At 40.1% G+C, this 18,822-nt stretch overlaps 1 protein-coding gene across 7 annotated transcripts in view; it reads right to left on the reverse strand.

Moving 5' to 3' along the window:
* The window catches only part of DUSP22 (dual specificity phosphatase 22), a 64,399-nt gene that overhangs the window by 13,691 nt on the left and 31,886 nt on the right, over positions 1 to 18,822 (reverse strand). For 5 of the 7 annotated variants that reach the window (XM_081296077.1, XM_081296076.1, XM_081296075.1 and 2 more), the window contains one exon: positions 4,234 to 4,283. The exons of the other annotated variants lie outside the window; for them this stretch is intronic. In XM_081296077.1, the coding sequence (XP_081152203.1) occupies positions 4,234 to 4,283 (50 nt within the window). The remainder of the gene's footprint in view (positions 1 to 4,233; positions 4,284 to 18,822) is intronic. 7 annotated transcript variants of the gene reach the window in all.

Here is an 18,822-nt window from a genome sequence, read left to right on the forward strand (position 1 = left end):
TAAATTCACTAACCCCTCAACACCTGCCACTCGGGGAGCATGCAGTATGTGCATTTGTCACCCACTTGAGGATGTCTCTAATTAAAACAAAATCATACAAAAACACCATACTGGGTCTGTGGGGCTATTAGGATGTTGAAAACTTGAACTTTTACATTTCCTGACTTGGCAAGACTAGGTGGTTGGGGGAACTGAGCTAAAATTTTATTTTAATGTTATCTCAAACCAGGTTTCTGCATTTTGAGTTCCTGGAAGATCAAAGAGGGAGATTCTTGAGGATTAAGGCCAAGACAAAAAGCTGACCTTTTTGGGCAGTTTGTAGCAACTGACTGTCAAGTGACAACAGTCAGTTTCAAAGGTCACATATCTCTTATTAAGCATACCAGCCATAATTCCTGTTGGTTTAGAGATTTGTAGGGTAAGATTTAGAATACAAAATTATATTCAAAGTTGGAATCATATTTTAAATTGATATATAAGTTTAAAACAATATGCAATATGGTCTTCCAGAATTTATTTTTTTTCACTGAATAGAGGAACTCAGGCATCAGAAATGCAAGGTGGCTAGACTAAAGAGCTACTATTTCTAATTGTTTAGGTTCCCCAGAGCAGGCTTTACAAGTGACAGACATAATTTCTCTGGTTTTTGTTACATAGAACATTAAGAATATCTGTTTCCTGACCATCCACATTGGATAATAATACAGGAAGTGAAGGTTCATTATTACCTCCTAATACTTGGTGAATAATAAATCCAGTGTACTCTAAACGATTAGATCACAGAGAGCCTGTGATTCTGCCAAGCATTAACTTTAGGTTAATCTTTGATTATATCATGAAAACATTCTCACTGCTATCATTTGAGTGGGTCCCCTGCAAATTCATGTGTTGGAACCTTAATTACTTAGTATAGCAGTGTTGGAAGGCGGGCCTGGTGGGAGGTGTTTGGGTGATAGGGACAGCACCCTCAAGAATGGATTAATGCTTTTTTTCCCCACAGGAATGGGTTTTAGGTATCACAAAAGTCTGACCCTCTTTTTTCTTTTCTGAACATACTTGCTTGTCCTTCCTCCTTCTGCCATGTTATGAAAGCAACACAAGCCTTCACCAGCGATGGTGGCCCAATTTTGGATTTCCAGACTCCAGAACCATAAGCCAAAATAAACCTATTTTCTGTATAAATTACCCAGTCTCAGATATTCTGTTATAACAATAGAAAACAGACCTAAGACTCTCATCATTAAAAAAATGCAATGCTTCCCAGTGGAACACTTAAAATAGGTAAAGCAAAATCAAGGTATTTGATAGGCTGTCTTTGAACAAACCATATACACTTCAAAGTTCCAAACTGAACTTCACAATCTCCACATAACTTCAATACAGTAATAACATTTAGAACTACAGATATTAGGGTGTCCAAAGCCTTCCCTATGCGTAAGCTCTGCAGTTACCAGTGGACTAACAGCAAAAGTTTCCCTAAAGAGCCATACAAGTTCCTATAAGCAAGACTCTCAGTTGTAGGCTGTCCAGCTTTCCCCACTTTGATGAATTATGGTCTTGACTTCCTTTTGCAGCCAAAACAGAAGTTGTACTACTGTTGGACTTCACAAGAAACAGCAATGTGAACATATTCTCTGCCCTTCAGCTCCAAATATTATGCTCGAGCACCACATTGCCCTGAGCCTCCTGAACTAGGTAGATTCCAGTCACACTTTGATCCAGGTACAGGAAAAGGGTTAAGAGGAGAACCACCAGGCTTCACAGGACTGCTTTACATATTTGGGTTATAAAAGTACTGATTTAAACTTATGAGTAGTCCTTAAAGCCCAGGGATGACCGTGTTTGAGCTAGTTTTGTTAGAATATTTGCACTGATCCATGAGACCCTGGAACTTAAAGAGGAAGCTGTTGTATCCTTTTGTCTCTTTTGTCTTTCCATATAAGCATATCTTCTGAGCAATGAATAGGCTTCCTGGGCACCAAAGCTTGTTATTTCAACAATCTTTTCTGTAACTCTCAAGATACGTTAATACGCTTTAAGTAGAAACATACCCTTATTTTTTAAAGTGCCTTGAGTTCATGGAGAATATATTTACATACATATGCTGATCTCAAATCTTAAAGGAAGGCATTTTTCCAATGGGAGAAACTGAGATGTAGATGAGTTAAAATGACTGGCCTGAGATAAATGAAATTGGTTTTAGATCTTTGGACATGTGGGTCTATTCTTACTTGTCTAAACTGCAGAAACTTCAATGCTTAAATACGATCATTGTCTGGGACCTTGAAGATAGCGCTCAGCACCTAACAAAGTTGATATCCTGGGGCAGCAGGACAGTTGGGCATCTGCCCTGACAACTGATTGACCCTGAATAGGTTATAATTTGCTTTTGTAGAATCAAATTTCTTATCACCTATTGACAAGTTCAGCAGTATGGCAAAATCTTGGTTCAAGATAAGAGTAAAACAACCATTCTAAAAATAATCACCAAAACATGGGCAGAAGAATGCTGTGGGCTTCGGAGAAAGGCAGTGGCTCACTTCCTTCCGTACAGACCAGGCCCTTCCAACCACTTCTGTTTCTTGACACGACTAGTAACCAGGGAAGTTCTTTAACACTTCTCCTCCTTCTAGGCCCAGCCTACTACTTTGTTTTCCTAGTAAAATCCCTCCTCCACTATCTTCAATATTAAAGGTTCACTTTTCTGTGAGCATCAAGAGTCAGTGTGGAAACTTCCTACCTACTGAGTCCTTTCCTGGTTGAACTCTATGCCACCTGTTCACTGCCCTGCCACCTCACCCTTCCCCACGTCAACCTGTCTGACTCTAGCCCTGTATTTTCTTCAAACAGGTAGATCTCACAAAATTCTTATATATTTTTTTGCTCTCCTATAGTGAAAACTCAAGGTGGAATGATGTTCCAGCCTCTGAAGATTTTCAGAAAGGCCAGTCACTTTGGACAGGTAACACGAGTACGTGTTCTATACTACTGATATATAGGATGTGCATGCATTAGCACTCAGGAGCTAAGAAGGATGAATTCTAACAAGGTTGTGAACCCCTCAAACTCCCAAACATGACCAGAGCTTATAACTTTCCTTAAAATGCAACAGTATATAATTCATTGTGCATTTGACCTCCAATGTCTGGCACTGGGCCAGTCTGAGAATCAGTGCCTGGGTTCTCTCTTAGCCATGCTTGCTTGGCATGGCTAAGAACTTCTGTACCCAGCCTGTCATCCTGCAAGGGAAACATCCATGCTTCAGGATACTATACTCTATTGCCTGCCAAGTCTTTTCTGGGGTCAGTTCTGGGCAGCCAAGGGTTAATATTACAGCCATAACTGCTGTGGGTCTCTGGATCCCTACCCCTTCCCTGCTGAAGCCTGGTAATATTACTACTCCTCACATGACTATAGTTATCTGGAAAGGGTTGCAATTGTGAATCTTTCTTTATAGGTACAAACAGGGTCAAAATGACATCAAAGATTTCCTCAGCTGTAAAGAAATAGAGGACTGGATTTTCCTAAATTGGAAAGATCTATTCACCCAACTTGGATGGGCTTTAGATGTATGCTATTCCACATGGTGGCTACTATCCCATGTGGCTATTGAGCACTTGAAATGAAGATAGTTCAAGATGAGATGAACTGTTATAAAAGAGCATATCAGAGGCTTGAGACCAAGTACAATAAAATAATACAAAAATATCTCATAAACTTTTTGTACTGAGAACATATTAAAATGCTCACATTTCAGATAGATTGAGTTAATTAAAATATATAATTAGAATTGATGTTGCCTATGTCTTTTTGCTTTTTAAAATATGGTTTCTGGGAAGTTTAAAATCACTCGTGTGGCTTGCATTTGTGTTCCAGTGGCTCACATTTGATTTCTATTGGACAGCTCTGCTCCAGGCAAAACTCCTAACTTTGAAAGTTTATTTTTTATTGGTGCATTACAATTACATATAATACCAGGGGTTTGCTTTTAGAGAAAAGACGAATGTACTGAAGATTTGGTTTCAGGTATCCTTTTTAAAAATTAGACCCTTCTTGTGGACATCTCATCCATCAAACAGTCATCTAGAACTCTGCAGGCTGGCTTATTACTTCTTCTCTGAGACAAAGTTGTGTAGGGTCCCCTGGGCTCTCACAGTCCTTTACTTATTTGATTTTATAGCCCGGTATTCATTTTCAATATCTCCAGACAATACAGAAAAGTGAAAAACTTACAGGTTTTGAGATGGTGAATCTGCTGCTGGAATGCACAGGTATTTAACTCCCTGTAAAATGATAAAATATATATATAAATAAAAATAAAAATATTATAGTCAGTGTATAAAAATATTTGAATAAACTATAACTATTTACTCAGCCAAAAAATTAAAAAAAAATAAAAAGGAGAAGTTTTTCATTCATCTTTTGTTGCCAAGGAACTGGAGAAAAACTAATTAAAGTTCCTGGTTCTTTTCTGTGGTTTTGCCTATAAATATGGTCTAGTTTGCAAACAGCCTGTAGGTTTAGACAAAATTCAAAGGGTTTCAAAAAAGTGAAAACTGAGTACTTTTCAGTAAGTGTCAACAAGTTTCAAAATTATCATCTTACATACTAGTACACATATTCCACATTTCCTATATATGTCATTTAGGATCTTGAAAATCCAAAAAGGAAGCACTGTTAGTCAAAACTTTAGCACAATGGCTAAAAAGAGTAGTGTCATGTTATAGCTTTCTATGTTAATTTTAGTATCATGACAGCTACAATTTTGCCAATAGGAGTTTTAGATCCTTGAAATAATTTGCTTTATTTTGCTTGTTTTCCAGAACAGTAACTTTGGGTACCAAACTAACATTTTTCTTTAAAAATAATGGCCTATTTTGAAACAAACTAACAGATAAAAAAAACAAATGAACTTCAACCCTATAAAATAAAAAAAGAGTTTATGTAAATTTGTACTATAAAAATCATGATAAATTTGAGGTTTATCAAAAGCCAGTCTCACCTCTCTGTCAGAGGGATTACTGATGTGACAGTTCAAGAGGTCTTTAATATCAAGTAAAAATATAAAATATAAAAATCTCAGTAATTTTTGCAGAAAAATATGTCTAAAGAGTTAGATGAATGATTTTTAAACCCTCCTCTTGTAATTGCCTAATCTCATAGAACATTGTCATGCATCTCAGAAAATAAGGGGAAAAACCAGAAATTAGAAAAATAACCAATAAAAGAGAATACACAAAGGACAGATATGTAGAATGGCGATATAGGCAACCCCAAGTTCCTCAGAAGATTGGTAATTTTTCATTGAACTCTCTTAACTCCTATCATTAGGAATTTATGTGCTGTATTTACTAATAATAGTCTTAGAAGGAACAATTTGATCCATACTTTGCTAGTTCCTTACAGTATGACTTTTCCAATACAGGGTGGGGAATTCCATTCCCTATCTCCCCTGATGCTTAGGATCAAGGCACACAATCAGTTTTCATTGATCTGACACACAGGAGATAGACTTGGAACTAGTGGGCTGCAGAGCTCATTGGGCTGCTGTGTGATAAGGTCTGGGATCCTTCTGGAACTTTAGTTTACAGCCTGTTTCTTCAGCTTTGCTGAGCATTCCTTAAGCTTTCAACCATTTTTTAATAAACCCCTTCCTGCTAAAACTGGCTCATATTGGAATCTGCCCTGAGAGATGCAACGCTTCCTATCTCCCACAATTAGGAGAGGTGAGAAAATAACATTTTCCCTGCATAGTTTCTACGTATGTTTTTTTCAGCTTTGAAGAAACAATCAAATAATTTAATCATGATTTGAAGATAAAAGCATTACCAATCATGTAGCCAATCATTATATATTCCAGTAAAGGCTTCCTGAGTTCTTGAAGAAGATGAATGTAACTGCTGCTTATCCAAATGGAAACATTTTATCTGAGATAAAATGGGCTTTTAGCTTGCCAAAGGTCGTACTTAATGATCAGTTGGCAGAAGAGGAAAGGGAAGCAGTACATTACCCCTCTTTGAGCTTTCGTTTGTCACATTCCATACCCAGCATCCTTCTGTTGCTGTCCTTATTTTTTCCTGGACTCTCTGGGGGCTGTGTTTTGCTGGGAATGTCTCACATTCTAAAGCCCCTCCAAACCCAGATAGGTATTATGCTGTGATGGAAGGGGCAAGACTATTAAAAAGGAAATGCTACTGAAAGAAAAAAAAAAAGTCATTTCACTCCTTACTTCCATAGAGGCCAAACAAGTTTGTTGGTCTAGATATATACTCTGATCATTTTCTACAGCCACCATTGAAATGACTCACTGATTTTTTTTTTTTTAAGTGAGAGTTGGCAGTTGGATCCAATCCAGGAGCTTGTGAAATTCATTCCTCCCACACACTTCCTCCGACCTCCTTTCGGGCCATACTTCCAGAGGGACAAGAGGATTCTCAAGTGTCCACCTCCCCTGCTACTGCCATCTGCAGTCTCAGCAACTTCAACAGAGAAAGGGCTCCAAAAGAATGCCCTATAATAATGAAAATGCCTGCCTGTCCCAAATGTCAACAAACAACCACCTCATTCAAGTAGAATCTACAATCAGTCCAGTTTTGTATTGGGAGGAAAGAAATAATGAAGGAAAGAAGAAACTGGACTGAGGTAGGTTAAATAGCTCTTGCCTATTAAGATCAGTTACTGTAAATGCCAACAGCAGGGTAAGTAGAAAGCACTGTGCTTCTTTTAGGCACATTCCCTTAGCTGCTGCCTGGTATACCAAAGGACAAGACATTGGCTCCACAAAGCAGGAGAGCCCTGTCAGGGGGCAGGAGAATCTGCCAATCATAGGAAGATGACAAAAGGTATTATCCCTTGGGAGGCACAGAGGATGAGGAGGCAACTTTTGGCTGTGTTGGGCCCCTCACCTGCACAGCTGAGAAGAGCAAGTGACAGTTACAGCTTCCTATCTGTGCAACTCTGGAACAAAGTTTGGGGACCCACTGCTATTAAGGCAGGATGGAGAACATAAAACTAAAGATTGAGTTTTCTCAAAGACAGAATAACAAGAACAATAATAAACTTCCCTAGAATGATGCCTGCCACATAGGTGTTCACTAAAGGTCTGCTGAGTCCTGAGACCAAGGTGAAAATCAATTCCCACAAAGATCACACTATGTGAATAGTTCTAGGGAAGAAAATACTGTCAAATACCCATTCCTTAATCCCGGGATCACAGAAATGGAAAAGCTGGGTTTGGGGCCACACTAGGCAAGTAAAGGGCATGTTTTCTTTTCTTTTCTTTTTTGATACTGGGGGTTGAACCCAGGGAGCTTAACCATAGCACCACATCCCCAACCCTTTTTATTTATGTTTTTAATTTTGAGACAGGGTCTTGCTAAGTTGCTGAGGCTAGCCTTGAATCTGTGATCCTCCTGCCTCAGTCTCCCAAATGCTGGGATTATAGGTTTGCAATACTGTGTTTGGCCCAAAGCATGTTTTCTATACACACACCAGTGACACTAGCCCACCTCCTGTGTACCACTCCTGTGAACCACTCACTGTGATCTACAATAAGTATGCAAATTCAGCCACAGAAGGAGTCAAACTGTCAAAAAGGTTCAGCTGCTTGCTGCCCAAGAATATCTATTTATCTTGGCTTAGTCATTAACAAAGCAACATCTCTTGAAGGCCACAGACTACAGAACTCAGCTACCTAAAAAAGGCATCAGATGCCTGCACATGTGCACAATTAATGACTGTTAGTTACTAATTCAGAAAGCAGCACACGGACCCCAGGACCATAAAAAAGCTGGACTCATTTAAAATTACCCTGGTACTAATGAGTGCAGTTGCACAAAAGTTTTCATGTGATGTGGAACAGCTATTTTTTCTAATATGACTTATACAAAGGACTGCTCCCTGGTGGTGAAATTTGTAGAAAGACAATGAATAGGGGTAGGATATGTTTGGTTAAATCACAAAAATTATAGCAAACTCATGGATTAAAAAAATGTATATAAACTTTAGAACAATCTGAAAACATTGGAATAAAAATAGCAATGTTTCCAGGGGCATAGCATTTGCTGCACAGTATTCATTTCCTTACATTACCTCTAAATATTTTTAAAAAACATAAAAATGAAATTGGTTATCTTCTCCCTTGAAATTAAAATTATAAATAAATAAAAACTCAGCACTTTCCATGAAGTTTCAAAAAAGTGAACTGGTAAAAGTCAACTAACATTAAATTTTATGGAACTATCAGATGTCTTTATGGCTTTTCAATGCACAAGGCTTGTTTTGTATTGCACTGAATACCAAAAAAGTTCAGTTAACAGAAAGGGCCCTGTCAATGCTCTAAGACTGTCATGATTGCTGTGGTAGACAAAGAAAGAGCAGCTGCTAATTTCTTTGGACTACATGGCCTTTTGAGTGGCTTAACATTTCCAGAGAACTCCAGCAACACTGATGAGGTGGGCACTAGAGGGAGAAAAAGGGGGAACAATTTTAAAAAGTCACTACCTACTTCAAGGTAACCTCATTTTGTACTGAATATTCATTATACCAAAACATCACATCAATCAGTATGAAAACACACAGGATAAAAAATTAGGAAAGCACTGAAAAGAAGTAAAAGGGTTAGGAGCTATTTGCCAAGGAAAGCTTTCTGGCAACATTTTTGTGTTTAGGGTTTTTAAAGACACAATAGACATCACTGGGCTGAGAAGAAGTTCAGAAAGTATTCTAGAAGCTCTATGTGAACCAAAGATCAAAGCTGTCCAAGGCCACGTTCTTTAAAGCTTTAATATTTTTCAGTTTTCTGTTTCAGTGATTATAGTAACCACCAAAAGTAAAGTTCTGGCCCTTTCTTTGGGTCTGAAACTAAAGACTACACTTAAAACGATACACAGGAACAAACTTGAAAAGCAGGGCTGAGATTCTGATTGCAATACTAGAAAAGAGATCAAACTCTCGCTTGTTTCAAGTACAATTTCTAAAATTCACTGTTTCTCTCTTTATGAAACATCGTAAGAGTCTTTTGAAGAATTCAGTTGACATTCTACTTTCAAAAAGAAAATCCAGCCCTCCCCCAGGAAGGCTAATTAAAGCCAGTTATGGAGTAGATCTTTGTCTCATCATTTGTAGCAATGTGGATGGAACTGGCAGACAGTATACTGAATGAAGTAAGTCATGGGCAAGAAAAGGCCTGCATGATCTTACACATGGAAGCAAAAAGTAGAATAATAGTTCCCAGAGCCTGGGAAAGATGTGGGGGAAGGGGTAATGGAGAAAGGATGATAAGGGGTACAGGGGTACAGTTGGATAGGAGGAATCACTTTAAAGCTCTACAACAGTAGGATAAGGATGGTTGGAAATATTATATTTCAAAGCATCTAGTAGAGTACATTTTAACTCTTGGTGTTACCAACATTAAGAATAAACGTCAGAGAGGATTATCCTCATCTGATATATTGTATATATGTCATGAAATGTCACACTGTACTCCATAAGTATCTGTACTATTGTGTGTCTATTTAAAAAAAAAAAGACTACAACTGTATCCCTACAGAAGAAAATTCAAAATATAAGTAGGAGAGTAAGTTCCCAAAGGGGCCAGAACCAGGACGTCCATGCAGTGGAAAAGTTATTTTAGTTGCTAACAAAAATATCATGATTAGAACCCTTGGTTTCTCATCTTAGCCCACCCAGTACCAGACACAGCACAGACAAATCCAAAGTGGTTCCTCCAACAGAGATCATCTTTTCTTTGACAAATAAGTCCATTTAGGAAATGTTGAGCTGGCCTTTGTAGTTTGCACACATATACCTGTACACATGTGTATACACACACACACACACACACACACATACACACAAACTCTGCTACTTCTGATTATCAAACACCCATGAATGAGTTGAGTGGAACAAGCAAGAGAACCTATCAAGTTCTGATTTTACCAAATTCCCAAGAAGCTGGCTCCCAAAGAGAAAAATTGAAAACAAAATTTAAATTTGGACTATCTTCATCTGATCAGAAGGTAGACCACACTGTTACAAAAACACAAAAAGAAAGGCTTCTTCCATTGGGGACAACCACTTATAAAACTTTTTTTTTTTTTAATTGTGGCAGAACACACATAAACTTAACATACTGATTATTTTTATTATTATTATTTTTTTAGATGTAGTCACACAATGCTACCCAGACTGGACTCAAGTAATCCTCCTGGACTCAAGTAATCCTCCTGCCTCAGCCTTCCAAGTAGCTGGGACTATAGGCATGTATGGTTGAGCCCAATTACCATCTTGATCATTGTCATGGAATTAAGTACATCCATGTGGTTGTACAAACATCATCACTATCTAACTTCAAACTGTCTCATCTTTCAAAACTCTGTACTCATTCAACTAATTCCCCATTCTTCCTATTCACAGTCCTTACAACTACCCTCTCCTTTCTGTCTGTAAATCTGACTACTTCTGCACTGGTATCTAAACCTACTGGTAAGTAAACGCTAAAAAAAACTTAGCCTGGACTCTTGAAAGTCACAGATCCAAGAGATGGCAACTGCTGACTTGAAATTGCTCTTGTAGGCTGTATGTTGTATGTTGGATCATCTCAGTCTCCTTTACACAGGATTCTCACAGGCTTTTCTTTGAGTGTGTCTCTATTCCAGAGAAGGCTTATGAGGACTGCCACTTCACATATGTGTATGGGAGTCAAACACAGTACCTGGCCCTTGCATTTTGATTACTGTTTCTCCTCAAAATTTAAGAATTAACATATAGCCTATAACATTTGTAGAAACATTAAAAGTGAAGAGTAGAAGTCCAAATCATATCTCTAGAAGATTACATTCAAAAAGCACATATGTATGCCTATGGACTGAGACACAGAAGACAGCATAAAAAATAAATAGGTAACATAAAGGAGGTGAGATTCTGGCCTCCTCTTTTATTAATATTACCACAGCAAAATTCTCAAAGAAATTACTGTTAGATAATCATCACTGAAGATAAATATGGTCCTGTTGTTATGCTATGTAATACATTTTAAGCCTAGATTCTAAACTGAAGAGGCATTTATTTTCTTAAAGTACCCATTTGCCCTTGATTCTTCCTGCATGCACTAAATTTAGGTAGCAGTGCTACAAATAACAACTTCCAAGAAATCTGTGGTCCTTGGTGGGGTGGGGAGTGCGTAGGAAGGTCAGAGTGGACAGACAAGATTTAGCCTTGGGCTTGATTTTGTGAGACAAAATGCAAATGAGAAGCCTCCTACACCTGCTGGCTTCTTTCAGGTTAGTCAAAAATCGACATACATTTGACTTGGCAGATCAACAGATGAGAACTCAATGTTTATTTTTGTTCAAGGTATTTCAATGAAAAAGCTAAAGTGGGCCTCATCAGCACATAGGAGTTCCTTCAGCCAACGTGGAGAGGGTTATGGGGAAGTATAGAGAGGAGATTCACACCATCTCCGTCTCACCACCAAAAGCCTCTGCTGTAATTTCGGTTCGGTGTGAGGACCTGCTGATGTACACAATTGTGACTCATGAAAACTGGGGCCAGTTTCAGCAGACATTTCAAACCAAAGCAGTCTGCATATCACTTCACGCAGGTTACTGTTATATAACCATATCAAAAAATGGCCATGAATCAGCAGATAGATCACTAATTGACTCTTCAGGAGTGTTCTATGAATATCATTAAGGAAAACATTCTCTCTGTAAAAGATAAATATTTTAATGGGTCATGTGCAGATACAACATATTCAGTGGTTCTTCCTTATCTGAAAAATGAAGACATTTCATCTTCAAAGTCCTTTTCTACTTGTCTACAAGCCCCTTTCCTAACCTCTACTTGTGTGTTCTCTCTGTCCTTAGCTCCAGGGACACTGGGCTGCTTGTGAGTGTCTCCAAATGTTCTGTACTTTACTGCCACCCCTGAGTTCCTATAGTTTCATCTGTCTAGAATAACCTCCTCCTTAGGACTCATCTCAATGGCTGTTCCTTATTAAAACCATCCCTAATGTACCGGTTCCCCTCACCTTCTGAGCCTCTATTTCCTGCAAAGAGCCCAGCTCCCTATTCTGAATGTCAGATGATATCACCTTTACACAGGTACCATGGTCCAGCACAGGGGTCCAGGACTGCTTGTGAATGGCCAATGTCTTCAACAGACCTCCCCAAACTTGGAATGGTCAGGTCCTATGGTAATTATATTTCTACTGGTCTCCTAGCTCTTATAGATCATTAGTAAATGCTTGCTATTGAGGGAAGCATTTGCCTGAGAGGACAGGTATATTTTTAGAATTTTAAAACTTATGGCCACCCACCCATTGTGCCCTAAAAGTGTTGCTCCTAAGCTGATTGAGGTACCTGCAGTAGGCTGCAGAGTGACAACAGCAGTCTTAGAAGGCCTAAGCATCCTCCTTACCTCTATTACCCACTGTCAATGGTCCCAGCAGCACGTGGTGAGAGGGATCACTAACAATGCAAAATCATAACACGTAAATTCCAGGTTAAAATTCTTGGACATTTTCAGGACTGCATTAAACTAGGGACAACACAGCCCCAAGACTCAAGCCTGGCCTGAGCTCCTGTGAGCATGCCTACTCAGTCACAGAGGTTGCTCTAGCTACCTGTCAGGGAAGCCTGGGTGGGTAAACCAAGGCTGTGTTTACTGAGGCACAGTCATACCCTCCTATTATGTGTCCCCTCAATGTCCCAAAACCTTATTTCCTGGGCCTTGACAGACAAAACTATGCTGAGTCCTTGTCTAGAAATTCCCATCTCACAAAGTCATTCTGATGACTTGAAGTCCATTTTGCACATCATATTTTCTTCCCATTTAAATGTTTTCTGACAGAGAACACTGGTTTCTTAGAAAGCCTCCTCATTAATCAAGAGCTGTGCTAGGGTCTCTTCCTTGCTCTGCTAGAAGAAGAGAGAGAGAGGGATTTCTCTTGAATATAGGACTTTTTAAAACAAGAAATGAGACTCAATATGTAAAAACTCTAATTGTAATGCCAGTACACAGTAGGTGCAATGAACTGTTGATGGCAGGCCTGTGGTCAATGGCTCACCCTCAATGGCAGTCTTCTCTGCTCAGTTACCATCAAATGCAGTATCACAGAGACTGGGCTGAGTGAACACCAGCTGTATCTCCATGAGTACATATGTCTGAGCCAGGCTCACCTTCTCAACTCTTTATGCCAGGGGTTATTTTTTCCTCTTTTGCAGATGACTAAACCAATGAGGTCTCAGGTGCCATTGTTTGTGACAGAAGAATAACTCAACTGCGGTGTGAGTTAGTGGCTTTGCAGGTGGCCTTTTGTCTTCAGGCTTGGACATGATGTGCAGCACTGAGGAAATGCTTTCTAATAGCTTTCATGACCCCTGAGCCTAACTCCATGTCCTTTGTCTGGGATCAGACCCCAGCAATGTTTGTTTTGGGAATAAGGCAAATGCTGACGGGCATGATGCTACCCTCAAGGACTGGTCAGTCCTCCAAAGGTAGGGTTCAGGGTCATGATGTGCACAGCCCAGAGGTGGTGAAGGTACAAGCATGGGCAGCACAGAAGGGCCATGGAAGCTCTTGTCAGAAAACAAGCCCAGGGGCTGGTAGGATGGGGAGAAGAGTCTCACAATGTGGTGAAATGAACTAAAGAGCCTGTACTTCTGCTCTCCATGGCAATGTCTGATGTTAACACATAGCAGATGTGGCTGGAGAGCATGTTCTTCATTCTACTTAAGAACCAGCGTTCCAGAGCCAGGTGCAGTGGTGCACACTTAGAATTCCAGCAATTCAGGCTGAGGCAGAAGGATCAGACTCAGCAACTTACCCTGTCTCTCAATTAAAAACAAGTAAAAAAGGCTGGGGATGTGGCTCAGTGGTTGGGCACCTCTCAGTGGTTCAGTTCAATTCCTGGTACCAAAAGGAAAAAAAAAAAAAGGAAGAATGAACCAGTGTTCCAGAGCCTTCTCTCTCGGGGCGGCACTTCGTCACACCCCCTCCCTAGGCCTGCCATGGTGGAACAATCTAACAGGCTATTTTTATTTTGACAGCTGCATCCTCTTGCACTGTAGCACAGAAGGAAGCCCCAGGCCACTCTGGTCAGAGCACATGTGGAAAAACACAAAGGTAGAAACAGCCTCAGCTACCAAGGAGGCCAGAGGCCCCTCACTGCGGTCAGCAGGGTCTCAGGATGACCAGTGGAAATCATCAGTTGTGATGCCACCACACATGCAGGAATAACAGACAGGAAACTTCAGGTTAATGTAAAACTAAGACAATACAAAAACACAACAATGTGGGAATGTGATTCCTACTTTGTTAGTATGAGGATTGGATATGAGGTGCTCCCCCTAAAGTTCCTGTGTTAATGCAGGAATGTTCTGAGGTGCAATGATTAGATTATGAGAGCTGTGACCTAATCAGTGCTTCCTAGTTTGAATGAACTAACTGGGTGATAACTGAAGGTAGGTGGAGTGCAGCTAGAGGAGGTGGGTGACTGGGGGCATGTCCCGGAAGGGTGCATCTTCTCTGCTATCCTTTCCTTACACACTCTCTCTGTTTTCTGGTCACCATGAGTGGAGCACCACTCCTCTGCTATACCCTTCCACCATGATGTTATACCTTAGCATAAGCCCAGAGCAATGGAGTAGGCCGACCATGGATTGATACCTTTGAAACCATGAGCCTAAATAAATTTTTCTTCCTGTAAGTTGTTCTTGTGAGGTATTTTGGTCATAGCAATGAAAAGGTGACTAACACAGGCTTCTTAAAATTTCTTTAGGGCACAGGGCTGGACTATTCCCTAATGTTGTTTAAACTGACAATCCTTTAGAGTGATTTGGAACTGCCTTCCACTTAGGTGCTGTGGAGCTGGTCTCATGGACGAAGTATTTCATGAGTAGGCAAATTCAGTTTGTAACCACTCCACTATTGCTAGTCTCTGCCTCCTTTGTGGATAGCCTGAAATGACTTATGGACTACTCTGCCTAGGAACAGTTTCTAAGCCAAATGTCTGGGCTCAGCTTTGTTCTTCTGAGATGCCTTGCCCCAGAATTACAAAGTAACAGGCAGCCTCTCTCCTTGCAGCTGTTCTAGGATGACAAAGGACAGCCCACTCGCCACTTTCCATATATCCACCCCTTGGTTCTGGTAGTGGCTGTGATTCTCACTAAAGGGGTTACAGGCCTTGTGGATCATCTCCCTTTAGTTGGGGAAAAATCTGGGTCAAGGGAAAGAGAGTCTAATTAGAATTCAGACACACCTATTTCTTTTCCCTAGCTCAGCACTGAAAGCCACCTATGATTGCTTGCTGGAACTTTCACCACACATTTCATTTCTTTCCCATCATAGAAGAGGGTAAAAGGTGCTCCTGCAGTGATCAAGGTTGAAACTTGACATCTGCCCTAGTTGTGGTGATAACTGAAAGGAGAGAAATAATTTCTCAATTCAAACCCATCCTTTCCCTGAAAACACACATACAGATCTCCAGAACATCCCAGAGAATCAGACCAAAGAGAGAACACATTTCACAAAGTAGTTAGGACACAGCTTGTTAACTTGGCTGCACTGAGATGATGAAACCAGCTAGGTGCTATTGCTTTACTCTCAGAATTTTAAATAAGGCTGATCACTTCCCTTGCAGGTGTGGCAGGTCCACCTGCATTGCCTACCCAGCAATGAATTATTAAGAGCACCTGAAAACAGAAGATTTGCTTAAACCAATCTCCAGTAAACCAGGCTACATTTAAATCACTTTTCTTATGGCTAAAAACAAAGCAGTGCCCACATTGACCTTTAAACCTGCTTTGGCTCTTAACCAACTGACCATCTTTGATTTCCCATTCAAACTTCTGCTTTCTGACTTGGACCTTCCACTCAAGGAGCCTGTGACCCATGGAATCCTTTTGGGGATACCAACCTACATCTCCACAATGCTTGGGCTTCTCCTGCTAGTTGGCCAGCCAAAGACTTGGCTTGGCCTCCTACTCTTATAAACTGTTCCTTGGCAGAGGAGTTCATAGGTCACTGCTGACTACACTGGCCTTAGAAGGAGGCAGAGAAAAGCAATGCTGGCATAGTCACAAACGAAATTTGCTACTTTGTGAAATACCTTTTCCAGCCCTAGACTTGGAGCCAGAAACACACTTTCCCTCCATGGATTCTCTCCTTGGGTTGTTTCCACAAAACTAAGCCATTCTTCCCTTTGAAATTCCTTTAACAAAAATCATGTCCCCTACTGAATCTTGCCAGATTTGCTTTTTATGTCACTTTTAGCCCCTAAAGCAGCCACACATGAAGGATCCCTTTGGTTAGGAGTGATGACCAGGGCACCTCAGAGTCTCACCTTGGGGTAAAACACAACACAACTCTGAACTTTGCTGGTGCTCCTGCAGAGAACCACAAGGACTACATGCTGAGGAGTAGAGATGAACTAAAATGCACAAGGATTTAATAGGAATGATAAAGATGCATCCATCTCACAATGTAAATGTGGTGAGTGATGAGATCTTGTGCTAACATGTTTTGAAAGCATTTACCACAACACTATGTAAAAGCAAGATGGGATTATGATGCCGTTGTCATCTCCTGATCATGCTGTCTTAGCATTTCTTACATGATTTTATTTAAATCCAAGGGCCTGGCTGCATATATACACTGATAATTCTCAAGTCTTTATATCTAGTCTGAGTCCTGGACTGAACTCACCCTCTGGGCACTCACATCCATAGTGGCACAGCTGTCTGTTCTATCAGTCCCTCAAGCTGTAACCTCAGACATTCCGAAACCTCTGCTGCTTCATCCCCCACATCTAATTTCTAGCTAATTTCTATTCATTCCACCTGAGAAATGACTTTCTATATTTCAAAGCTGTTTTATGGGGTGCCTACAGGTTGATGGCATTATAGCATCACAATGGGTTCTCTTTCATTTATGTGGTTTCCCTTTTTACCCCAATGATTTTTTTTATTTTGCTTATGCTTCTGTTGTATTTATTGAAACTATCACTATGCCCTCTTTCTTTTGGTTCATGTTTTTGCTGCACAATCTTTACCCATCCTTTTCCTTTTAAATATTGTTTTGTTATTTTGTGGATTTTCTTCTAGGGGGGAAAACCCACTCCTCAGTGTCCCAGTTCAAACTCTCATCATTTCTAATCAGTTCTATAGCAAAAACTTCCCAGTGATCTCTGGGATATCCATCTCTTTCACTACATTCCATTTCAAAGTAAAGATCCTGGAAACACAGTTGGAATGTGTCTCCTGACTTTGTGTATAAATCTTGGATGAGTCTCCACTTCCCACATGATAAAGCTCAGACTCCTCAGCATGACAATAAGACCTTTCCTAATTTGCTCTGAGCCTGCTTTTCCAGCCTGGCAACCCTGAATACCTACTCCATTTTAGAAGAGCTAGGACACACCTTGCCTTTTGCACATCCTGTGCATTAGTACACTCTATCCTTCTGCATGCCCCATGTCACTGAATGTCCTGTATTCTTTACTCTTTGACATCCCCAACTCCAATTGTCTCTTCGTGCAATTACTATCGAGCACACTTGTATTACCATTTAGGACCACATAAAATTGTCACTTCTTTGGTGAAGCTTTGCTGGCTACCATTGCCTCCTGGGTTCCCTGGAGAACTCTGCATCTGGTGTGCATTTGAAACTTTGCTATTTTAAAATTTTATATACCTGTTTACTTATTGGAAGGTCTCTTGTTCTCTTCAAATTTTATCCTTAATTCTTGCTGCAAGGTAGGTGCTCAATAAATGTTGGCTTAATCTGGAGGAATAACTTCCAATTTAGCCAAAAGAAGAAAGGAAGATAGTATTACTTTTGCCCCATTATACAGACCACCCTCTCCAATCTATCATCAGAAGGACCTCCTTGGAGCATCTCTTATGGCTCCAGGGCTTATTCTCATTTCCGGACTTGCTTGTCTCATTCTGGAGACATCTTTCTTCCTCCTTCCCACTTGGTCAAACTATACTAGTACTATGAAGCTGCTTCAACACCTTGGGCTTTATAGTCTTCCCCAGCCCATTGGAATTTAGATCTGTGTAGACTGGCAGAGCTCTTACCATCTGGGCCACATGTTTCAACATTTATGTGCAACCTTGATGCAACCAGTTTGAAAACAGATAGAGGAGGCTGCATGGTACATGGTTCTCCCAAAATCTTGGTCTGAAGATCTTGGCTGATCTTGCTTACATGTGTATTCTCCACTGAGGATTGGAGGGACACAAACCAGGCAAGTCCACTCTACGAACACAGTCCTTGCACACATCTACTTAGAACCCAATCATACACAAGCATCAGGAGAAGAGGGACAAGAACAGAGCTTAGCAAGAAATACTCAAGAATCTGGGACTTAGTTGTATAAGCTATTCCCAATTTCTGGAAGAATTCAGGCAGAGGTACAAGGTATTTCTTTGTATTATTTCTTACAATTTCATATGAACCTACAGTTATCTTAAAATTAAAAGTTAAAGATACACTCAAAAAAGAAAAAAAGAAAATGAGATTTGAAAGAAAAATCTAGAAAGAGTATTCAAGTGTGAGGAGATACTGGTCAGTGAGTAAGAACACTAAAGACAAGGTCCATAGAGGAAACACTGGGGCCAACAGAAGGTGAAGGTAGAGTTCTTTCATTTATAGACAGAAACAAAATAGCTTCCTCTCTAGAAATCAACTCAGTACTAGAAAATTTCAGTCCTTCTGATCTATTTGTGCTTCAGTACTTCTAGAACTCATATTTGCAAGTGAGTTGGTGGTAGAAGTGCTGTCAGGCAGATGGAAGTGCCTCTCAGGCACTTGACT

The sequence above is a fragment of the Spermophilus citellus genome, assembly GCF_964194105.1.
Source record: "Spermophilus citellus genome assembly, chromosome: 5".
NCBI lineage: Eukaryota > Metazoa > Chordata > Mammalia > Rodentia > Sciuridae > Spermophilus > Spermophilus citellus.